The following is an 11,057-nucleotide window of genomic DNA, read 5'->3' as shown; positions in this document are numbered from 1 at the left end:
TTTGAATAGCAGGATACTTTTTCAACCCACATAGGAAGGCTTTATTATGTTGTAACATTATCAGAAATATTCAAAATCACCAGATCTGGTATGCAAATATGTCAAAATGAAAAAGTGAAAATTTACAATTTGAAGCATACTAATATTAAATACATTGTGATGTTGCAGTATGAAGTTTGCAATAACCTAGCAAACTACAAACATGTAATTGTGCTTAAATGAAAAGAACTATAACAAATGCATGTAACTTATATATGTTACAAATTTAATATCCCAAAATTTCATATTTTCCATCCTCTACTTGCTGAAAACAGCGAGCGCATAAATCGTAGACGTCGGTCCAAGCACAGAGCAAATAGTCGACCGGTTAAAAAAGGTTATAAAAAAACAAAATAGGAAGGGAGAAACATTTTACCCGCCGTGTATGCAAATCTACAAGCGAGAACTTCGCGCCACGCCGACTTTCATGGAAGATGTATCACTTCCGTTTCACAAATTCCACAAAAATGAACGCGCTAGAAATGCGTTGGTGCTCAGAAAAAAAAGAATTTGCCCGGTAATCTCTATAATAAGTTTAATTAATGACTTTGAAGCCCCGGTCATTCACAGAATACTTAGTCTCCATTTAACTTGTAGCGCTATGGTTTATGCAGCTGTCAGGACTTTCCGGTGGCGCGGGAAACGAACAGAGAAGTCTGGCTGCAGCAGTCCGACCCACTTTGTTCACCGCCGCTCGTCTGCTCGTGTCTGTCCTGGTGAGTCTTGGGAGAGAAAATGCCTTCAACCCGCTCCAAGGTAAGAAGACTAGCAAAAATACTTCCCATGATTCGTTTGTCACCAACTTTGTTTTATATTTTTATGTCATCGATGCTAAATTTATTGTTTAAACCACACAGGGAAAGTAAACCTTTAACCTTTAAATGCTCAGCGGACATTTTGTTCGCCATTAAACACTGAAAAACGAGGAAAGTTGCTGTACGGTTGAAACATACAAATAATAAGGTTTTTTTTGTGTGTGTGTGTAGAAGTTACATGAGTAATATCAAATTTAGTATGTTGAAAGCTTTTATATTTGTCCCTCTGTGCAATCGGATCCAGATGCATTAGCTCTGTGTGTGTGTGTGCGTGTGCGTGTGTGTGTGTGAGAGAGAGAGAGAGAGAGAGAGATTTGATCAGTCCATTTCAACCAAATCTCAGTTGGCTTTATAGGGTAAATTTGATTGAATATCGCATGTTTTAGTTCTCCTTTACTTTGTCTGGCTGTGTGCGCAGGGGTGTGTCCTCCACCATTAGCCTTTATCTGAAGCTATTGTTAGCCAGGGAGTCATGGTAGAATTATTTTTCAATCGTCATATTGAATTTTTCTGCCTCTAAAAATAAAACTTTCATTTTGGTTTAGGACTATTTGATGAAGTCTTTTAAAAACAGAAGCAGACAGTAAGCTGCAGCTCACCGTCTTGCTCGCTCTTGGGTTTATTTACAAGGGTCTGTCTGACCTTCATGGGCTACAGAGGCACCAAGATATTTTCCTTTGTACAATCACAGTTGCTTCAATCATCCAATCAGACAATCAGTAGACTGGTAAAATTAGTCTGACTGATGGACACCTTGTGTCAATGCCAACCAGATGTGTGTCCCCAAACAAAAAGTCACAAAGGTTAGCAACGATTAGCAAAAATGTTCACACACAGCAGCACAATATACTGAATTGATTTCTCAACTACAGTATACCTCTTGACATTAAAAGCCACCGGTGCAATTTTTTTCCATATCACATCAAATAAGTTTTATATCAGATCAGAGAGTATTTGATGAAAAGGCAAACAGTCTGAATCTCCGTTGCTCCCCTCCACAGAAACAAGTAGCACTCCAGGCTCCGTCCACCCGGATGAGTCTCAGGAGCTTCCGCAGCGTCCCTCTGGTCCCCATGGAAACCTCATCTTCCTCCTCGGATGACAGCTGCGACAGCTTTGGCTCTGATGGAGGCTTCACCAACACGGTAATGACACAATATCAGTTTGCACAATTGATGGATATGGAATATGAAACTTTTCACTCTAATGAGGCCTTGTGTCTGCGATTAGAGGAGCAGCTTTAGAAGGACGACGAGGAGGACGATGGTGCAAAAGACGAAAGTGTTGGAGGTCCCTGCGGAGGAAGATTCATGCAGTGGGTTTGAGGAGAGTATGATCAACAGTCAGTTGAAAGCTATGGTGAGTTCAAGTGAGAATACACTCTCGGGCAGGAGCGTGAACTGAATCGGTAAACAACAAAGCACATTTTCTTCATATTTCATTTTAGAAAGTGGGCTCGCTGCCCACAAGACGAGGCCGGAGGTCCAAGGTCCTGAAGGTGGCCATGACATTCCCCACTAGGAAGATGAGCACCAAGAGGCCTGCATCTGAGCCCCTCCCCCACCCTAAAGCTGTGGAGACTGATGAAGAAGAAGAGAACTTCATGGTCAAGAGAGCTCTCAATATTAAGGAGAACAAAGAAATGGTACAACATGTTTTACACGGTATTAAAGTACACAACCTTGTGGTACAAATAGATCAGTTCTACCTAACTTCTATCTGTTCTTTTTCTTTAAGCTGGCTAAACTTATGGCGGAGTTGAACAAAGTATCTGGACTCCTTCCCAGACGAATGTCAACGTCCACTACGGTAATAAAACTTTATTTTCTCTTCTATTTTTACCCTCTATTTTAGCCTATGATTAATTGGATCCTATTGTACTTCTGCAGCCTGTACCGCGCCGCTACTCAGGAACCCCCAAGGCTGGTAGGAGACAGTCAGAACGTCTGTCGCGACCTCACACACGTTCCCGCACACTGGTGGATGGACCCCCCAGCCCAACTCCCGAGGAGGAGCCTGAGGACAAGTTTAGCCTGGTGCGCAAAAGCCGCTACTACGAGGAGGACGATGAGCCAGTGAGTCATATGTTTCCCTCCGTCAATAAAAATCAAATCTAAATTGGTCACTAATAAACTTCATGACTTTGTGTACAGCCTCGCCGCCGCACCTTCAATGGGACAAAAGCCATCCCTCACGTGGTGCGGCCCATTGAGGACATAACAGAGGCGGAGCTGCAGCACATCTGCAACAACGTGCGGGAGAAGGTCTATAATAGCTCCACTGTAAGTCCCCCACATGACCATGTGACTGTGACCGTTAGATTTCTAGGGCTCTGCATTTAAAGATGTAACTCTGTCTCCCAGGGAAGCACGTGCCACCAGTGCCGCCAGAAAACCATCGACACTAAAACCAACTGCCGTAATCCAGAGTGCGTCGGGGTGCGGGGTCAGTTCTGCGGCCCGTGTCTGCGCAATCGCTACGGAGAGGAGGTCCGGGATGCTCTGCTGAATCCTGTGAGTGTTAATAGATTTTGTTGTTTTCTGATGATGGCGAGGTGGCACAGTCTGACTTGGTTTCATGTCTCTAACAGGAGTGGCAGTGCCCGCCGTGCAGGGGGATCTGCAACTGCAGCTTCTGTCGCGCCCGAGAAGGCCGCTGTGCTACTGGAGTGCTGGTTTACCTGGCCAAATATCATGGCTTTGATAATGTGCACGCCTACCTGAAAAGGTATTTTCATTTCAGTATTGAATGATTACTTGTTACTCTCCATCTGGTTTTTTAAAAAAATATTGAAATAACTTTATCCGGCAGCTTGAAGAAGGAGCTGGAAGAGAGTACTGAGTGACGTGGCGGACGACACGGCTCCTGCTCATCCTGGACCAAACTGACAACTCAACACTTTTTACATACGCACAGTCATCATATTGTTAATAGTTTCTCAATCATTATGTCAACTATGAAATTTCATAAAGTTGATTTAGTCAATAAATTTAAAAAAATCCTTAAGTTGTCCATATTCGACAGGTTTATGACCGTAACGGTTAGGACAAACGCATTCGCCTGTATTTTTTGCAATAGCTGATTCCTTCCTGCTGAAAGAAGTGTATTTGCTTAGTTGTACTGTGTTTTACATTGTTTTAAATGTATAGATTTCACACAGCCAATGTGGACGTGAGTTTGCCTCCAAGGCATCCATTTTTTCTCCCCCGGTTGAAAATGAATGCATGTGTTGTTGTTGTTGGTGTTTTTACAAATTAACTTTGTAAATCTGCAAAACTATTAAAGTTCCTCTTGAGTCAAAATGTGATTTTTGTTTTTTTTTCTTGTCACAATTAAATTATTTAGCTTCAGCGTAGATTTGTGTGCAGAGTTTAGCATTGGAGTGGTGTTTTCACCATAATTGAAAGTTCTGGATGCTAAATGAAAGTTTGATTTTACAAGTGCGACTTCTAACATCGCTACGTACTTTGGAACCTGATCCTGGTTCAAAATGTGTTAGAATGGAGTGCAAGTTAATAGAGACGCCTGCTCATGAGCGTGGAGTTTTGTTTTTGTTGTTTTTTTACATGTAGCATAGCTGCGTGGAACACAACGGCAAAAGCGGTTACCTTTTTGTTTCGCTCACATGTGGCCTGGAGCTTGTCTCTCCACTGTCGAGCTGAAATTATCAATTTTTAAAAAAAAATTTTTTTAAGTTGTAACGGAAAACTGGACTATACTATGGTGCGCTCACATAAACGAGCTAACAGGCTATTGCTAAGAGTAGCTTTAACGATTGTACTCACATCCAGATGTTGGAAAAACAGGATAATCAGGAGCCACCTCTCTTTGCTTTGGGGGGGTGGGGGGGGGGGGCAACTGACAGGACACGTATGTGAAAACAAAGCCTATTCAGTGAAAATGGAGATATGTCGTATTCAGCAGTTTAATGTAAAACCAAAAAGTCATATATTTATTTATATTCAAGTAATATGGAATTTTCTAGTAAGGCAGTTGGGTAGATGGTGTTTGAAAGTATGTTTACATGGAGATTATAGTTGTCTTTGCACTCAAGCAGGCCTGTTGTGTGTCTTGATCACACCTGCTGACAAGATTATCCCTTTGACACCGGATTATTTAAATACCAGAGGACGCTTCAGTGCAACAATTGGCCTGGATTCAACCATATGTTGCCGCCCCTGCACCCAAAGCGTATCAAACACACTGCAGTATTTGTCAGGAGTGTTTTTCTACCACCTACGCACGTGCAGAGGGGCTCTGTAACTTAGGATATCCTGAAGAAACGGCCCACTGAGCCGCTCACCGGCGAGATGGTGCAGGTGGGAAGGGCACCGCTCGGGCTTTGCCGCTTCTCACTCCTAAATGGAGAGGAACTGTATGATATACTACGGCGCCTGGTTAAATATCCTTCATTAGATAACTGTCACTAATGGTGTGGAAACAATTAGCACTCTCTAATGGGAATCTCATACCTGTAAATCATCTTCTCCTGTTAAAGCACATTCTCGCTCTGCTCCGGTCTCTTTGGCTCATTTTCTGCTGTTAAGTAGGAATGGTTGAAGGTGCCACCGAAGAAGCAGTAGAGTTATGACCTGCATTTTCTCCTCACAAGTGCGATTCTCTACGCAAAATGACATGAAATTAACCCTTGGTTTGACCTACAGCAGGACATGTTCTGATTATATTACACTGTTCCAGAAGTAATCAGCAGTTGACATTTGTTCTCCGGCGTGATGGCAGGTGGTGGTGATCTTACTGATACTTGCTTTGTGCTTATTGGGTTAACTGGGCTTTTTTCATTCAAGTGTCATGTCATCAGTTTCTGTGACTTGACCATGAGTCTGTGCAGACCTGTAATTACTGTTACTGAAACATGGAGGAATCCTGAATACCAGCAGTGATTAAGGATCTCCTGGACATTTATACTGGTGATGGGCCTCGTTCATGAAATGTTCATATGCACACATTTATTCATGTTCACTTTAGGACTTTTTAGTCCTGGGTTTATTCTTGCAGACGCTGATGGTGGTTTGTAACTTCTTGCTCCTGACATCTTTTGACAGGCCTGAATGATTCACTTTTTTTTTTAAATTTAATTTTACCAAATAAAATGACAAAGCTTTTATGTTTGGAGTATAAACAGAGGAAACGGTTCCAACAGTTAACCTGGCTCTGTCCGTCAATCCCCTTTAGCGTTCTATGTGTGTTTACTGGAGTAGTCACTGGTTGCCTAGCAACCTGTACCCAGTCAAGAAATAGTCTGACATACAACCCTCATCTAATCAAATGTGCTGATTGTACAGATCCAACGAGTAGCTTTCTATCATTATATTCCTAATTGTCAGTAATTTTATATTTATTAGTGACACTCGTGTTCAACTGCCACACAAAGAGAACATTGAATATTAGAGATATGTGTAGGCAATAAAATCCATAAAATCTATTCCAGTTACCTTTAGATATAAAGAAAACACAAGAATATTGGACAAACCTCTCTGTATCAAATGAAACTATAATGATGGGAAATGGTTATAAAATTGTGAGTTTAATAATAATAATAAAAATAATAATAATAGCAGTTATAGAATGGTTTAGTATAGTAAGCAGCACAGAAAATAGGCAGCAGGGTTGACAGACTGGTATCATATCAATACATTTGTATTTAAATATAAACCTGATCATATCCTCAGTACATCACTGTAAATTCGTCTCCTTTTTCCATCCAAAGGGAACATTTCAGAAACTATTATTAGTATAATAAAGATGCACTTGAAAATACTAGTCCTGTATTAAATACCAATGATCATCCACTTTGGGGTGATGAATATTTAGGGAAGTAATTGTTTACAACGCTCAAGCATTGAGCTGATCTGGTAATCAGGCTATGAAATACAATATTTATTCATTAGAGTAGATTTAATGAGGCCTTGCGGCGCTAATTATGAAAACCAGTGTAGCAGTAAATGAGTAGCGCATGGTGGTGGGCTGCGGGGTACCTGTGAGGAGTGACTGGGGGTTGAAGTGCCCTGAGTGCCATGGCACACTGAGCACCGACACACAGCCCAGAGTGTGGCGGTCCATCCCCCAGCCATACATCACCGGACCCCCAGACAGGCTGCAGATGGACCCCACGTCCCCGTCTATATAGGTTGCTTTCAAACCGCCAGGAATGAAGGCTGGATTTCCCCAGAGCATCTTAATGTCCGGATTATCTCTTCTACTGGACGTCGATAGACTGCAAAATCTCCGTATAGGTGCTTCAGGTGGACGTGATCAGGGCGGCAAGGCTTTTAAATATCGCCTCCCTGACGTACTGCCAGCCATAAAGCTGAAACAGGTTGAACGCTTATTCGGCACTTTCTATTTGTATGCATGTCTGGAGATATGTGGTAGGATTTCACAGTATACTATGGCTTTTGATTGACTGATATTTTCATTATGGCTGCAGGGTAGCGTGAAGACTGTTAATTTGCTTGAGAGTCCTGCAGGTCTACACTGATTGTAGTAGAGCCAGAAGAAAAGCTGAATAAATGAAACTCACAGGGCACAATCACAATCTGTGGGTCAAAATCAACTGATTAATTATAAATTAGAATCAATCTGTCAGGCCTCTGTATTAAACACCTTTACAGGCCTGCTGCTGGATAAGTCCCCTTTGAAACACACTAGCACGTGTGGATACACAGAAATCTACAAAAATGCATTATTTTTTTTTATTGTAAAGAAAGCACTCCAGTAAGCTTATACACAGATTTGGTTGTTGGTACGTTTTAAAGTGACTCTTTCTTTCTGTGAATAACTACTCCACTGTGGAAGTCATTGGGGAAATGTACTGAGAGGTTCATCAAATAAAAGCAAAAACAAGAACAGCTTCAACACGTCTTCGCATAGATTTGGAATGAACACCATCCTGCCAAAAGATTTTACCAGGGTTTTGGTGAAGAGCAAATTTCCCATGGATGTTGAAATGGATTCAAATGATGGTGGTTCTCAGACTAATGAAACTGTTCAGGGACCCCACCTCTGGATGACCCAGATGAAACCAGCATCAGGAAAGACACCTAAACATGATTACTCAGAACAACTTTGTGTGATTTGCAGTGACGTTTGTTTTGAGAAATCCAGACTGAAGACTAACAAGAATCAAACGACTGGAATGTGACTAAAACTGATACGCATTTTCGCTAAAAGACTACATCAGAACAAGTACACATTTAAGGCTCACCGCACAGAACTGAAGGTCAAATTTCATAGACTACAACCCAAATAAAATACTAACTAACACTTGATGAGTGAAAAACAAGATCAGGATGATTAAGTATGATGGAACCTAATAAAAATAGCTGCTAAAATGAACACGAGACTCATGTGATTCACCTCACCAGGCCACTGCTGATGAAATTCACATCCATGACCTTTCAGGAGGCCGCACGGTGGTGCAGTGGTCAGTACTGTTGCCTCACACTAAGAAGGTTCCTGGTTCAAGTCCTGGCTCCAGCACGGTATCTTTCTGTGTGGAGTCTCCATGTTCTCCCTGTTCCTGCGTGGGTTCTCTCTGGTACTCCAGCTTCCTCCCAAAGTCCAAAGACATCAAGAGGGGACGAGGCTGATTGATACTCTAAATTGACCGTAGGTGTGACTGTGAGTGTGAATGGTTGTCTGTCTCTATGTGTTGGCCCTGTGATGGACTGGTGACCTGTCCAGGGTGAACCCCGCCTCTCACCTGAAGGCTGCTGAGATAGGCTCCAGCCCCCCCCCCCCCCCCGCCCCCCAGACCCTTAACAGATAAGAGGTAGAAAATGCATGGATGGATGACCTTTCAGGTCATGAGGGGTCAATACTACTACTGTTATTACTACTATTACTTCTACTACTCTTACGACTACTACTGCATTCTATTGTATTATCCCTGTCTATGTGATCTATATGCAACAGATCTACAACAGATCAAGCCCTGCACCGTCATTCACCTGAGGAAGAGTTACTCTCCTTCTTCTTCGCCACACATCCCACCAACGCAAGACCAGCGGTCACCAAGCGTGTTGACCACAGTTTCCCTCCCTGTTTCCCAATGACCCTCTGATGGCTCCACATCCAGATCTACCTCTTGTTCCCAGCTAGCTGAGCATCTGTGTGACTGAAACTCCTGTCTGTGCCCCAACAATGAACCCTCCTCCATAGTCACTTAGCTCTCAGATCAACTGGGTCTGCTCAGCATTTTTATAGAAGCCACAGAGCAGGACAGGGTGTTAATTGCTTAACTGCAGCAGGCAGTACACCTGTGGGGAAGCGCCTGCATTCATTGTGCTTCTTTGTTCATTTATTTGTCCTTTTTCCTTTAATCTTTTATACATCTGTATTAACTTTAAAGGAAAACTCCTTTATATGTCTGATTGTTTCATAGATTAGTAACACAAAACATAAACCTATGTATATATTTAACATATAAAAAGTAATGATGCACCTTATTGATTTTTGTTGTTGTTATCTGATGACTTAAAAACGATTTGCCAAATATTTACCACTGTCAATGTCATCTGTATAAAAAGCTGATGCTATTCAAATGTTGTACATATTACAATGCAGACACGATAAATTTGAAAATTTTGCTTATTTGCAAAACGTTAAAAAATCATCCAGAACCCACAATTTTCTACAGAGACGAGTAAAGAAGAGACGAATATACGTCGGCCATCAGATCGATAGGACGGCCGATATCTGCTGATGTGGAGCCGATATTATCGCTCATCCCTGTAAAATAAATAAAGCGAAATATATGTGACAGTAGAATGACATTAATATCTAACACAGGAGTTCTATTCATGTTTTGATGTAGTGTGGTGGGGCAACTTTCCACACAAGAACCTCCCCTCAGGTTCTGACCACCACATCCTGGAAAGTGCTGTGAGGAGAGTGCTGTTAAATGCATAGTGAGTGACTCTGGGTGGCAGGAGGCTTATGACACGTTCCTTTCCTCCTGCTCCAGCCTGCAAAGTGATGGAAACAGCAGTTTGGTCCAGGTGTCAGAGACATTATCAAAGAAAAGGGCTGCCTGCAGTTGCTCCATCTCACAGGAAATTGCCAACTCACCCTAACAAAGGAAGGCATAAGTGCACTTGCTGCTGCCTTCAAGGGGAGCGTGATAAGATGACATTATAAATACAGAATTGTTCATGGAGGTGGAGGGATAGGCACATCAGGCGGCTGAACTTGACAATCCTGTTTTCCATCTGCACATCTAAAACCTGTGCGGGTTTATCTAAAAACAAAATCAGCTTTTTATCCCCTTGAGATTCACACTCCTCATATGTGAGGCAATTTTTTGGATGTTTACACTCGTAACTACTTAATTCAGCGGAGAGAGAGAGACAAAGCCAGAGCTCATTATTGAAGAAAAGACAGAGAGCAAAAGGAAAATTATGGAAATGTGAATACTGGCATACAACGAGTAGATCGTAAGAAGTGACCTGTAAATAATGTTTTAATGAGGGCTCCTGCACATTTCTTGCAGTACATTAGGAACAATTAGGAATTTCATTGCATATCATCACAGCTGTAAAAAAAAAAGAAAAGAAGAAAAAAAATGTATATAGGGAATCGACTTGAAAATTTAATAAATGAAAAATAGAAGCTCATTAAAAGCTTTGAATCCTTATATTCTGATTCTCTTTGTCATCATGATAGTTCTCTCTGTCTCCTGAAGGGGGAGCTCTAATACAGGCAACTTGATGCACGTCACCTTGATCAAACTTTCCTCCTGATCTTCAAGAAAGTGAGGAGTTTTTTTTGTTTGTTTTTTTACCATCACACTTACGCATATATTGAGTAGCTTAAAATGTCACTAAATACACACATTTACTGTTTTGCAAACCAGAAAACAGGAGGTAGGCAGTCGGCACATGTAATGTCCTCAAAGACTGTTTTGCACCTGCGAAGTTGAAGGCGTTGGACAGATCAACATTTGTGAAAGATCTTTTTTTGAAGGATTCCAGCTGAACCACTTTCTAGGAGAAGATGGTGGGGGGTAATTATGACCAGGGGAACATAGGGCTGTAATCTGTAAATCTATTCTTACCTCAAGTAAGAACTGGTACATTGGATTGATTTTATTGAGATCATACATTACAAATGGGGCATGGAAGAGCTTACAGCCTTGAGATGGTAGTGCTCACGTGCTTCATTAATTTTTACTTCATTAACTCT

The 11,057-nt window shown here is 41.7% G+C and overlaps 1 protein-coding gene across 1 annotated transcript; it reads left to right on the top strand.

The window, feature by feature from the left end:
- The first annotated feature begins 651 nt into the window (after window positions 1-651).
- Window positions 652-4,169, top strand: cdca7a (cell division cycle associated 7a). The gene is made up of 10 exons (XM_086221301.1): window positions 652-795; window positions 1,856-1,999; window positions 2,085-2,213; window positions 2,302-2,499; window positions 2,592-2,663; window positions 2,744-2,929; window positions 3,008-3,136; window positions 3,218-3,367; window positions 3,445-3,581; window positions 3,666-4,169. Exons 1-10 carry the CDS (start codon window positions 775-777, stop codon window positions 3,697-3,699), a joined length of 1,200 nt encoding a protein of 399 aa, XP_086077427.1. The 5' UTR covers window positions 652-774; the 3' UTR covers window positions 3,700-4,169.
- Window positions 4,170-11,057: the final 6,888 nt, after the last annotated feature.

Source organism: Aulostomus chinensis, chromosome 12, assembly GCF_037954235.1.
Source record: "Aulostomus chinensis isolate RoL2024-O1b breed Wild chromosome 12, RoL_Achi_v1.0, whole genome shotgun sequence".
Taxonomy (NCBI): domain Eukaryota; kingdom Metazoa; phylum Chordata; class Actinopteri; order Syngnathiformes; family Aulostomidae; genus Aulostomus; species Aulostomus chinensis.
This window is presented reverse-complemented; position numbering and strand designations above follow the sequence as displayed.

What these genes read in the sequence shown, in the direction of transcription:
- cdca7a (XM_086221301.1), top strand. Translation starts at nt 775, where the DNA reads ATGCCTTCAACCCGCTCCAAG. An exon ending in ACGAGGAGGACGATGAGCCA is followed by an intron (nt 2,930 to 3,007) that starts GTGAGTCATATG and finishes CTTTGTGTACAG; the next exon opens with CCTCGCCGCCGCACCTTCAA. An exon ending in GTGCACGCCTACCTGAAAAG is followed by an intron (nt 3,582 to 3,665) that starts GTATTTTCATTT and finishes TTTATCCGGCAG; the next exon opens with CTTGAAGAAGGAGCTGGAAG.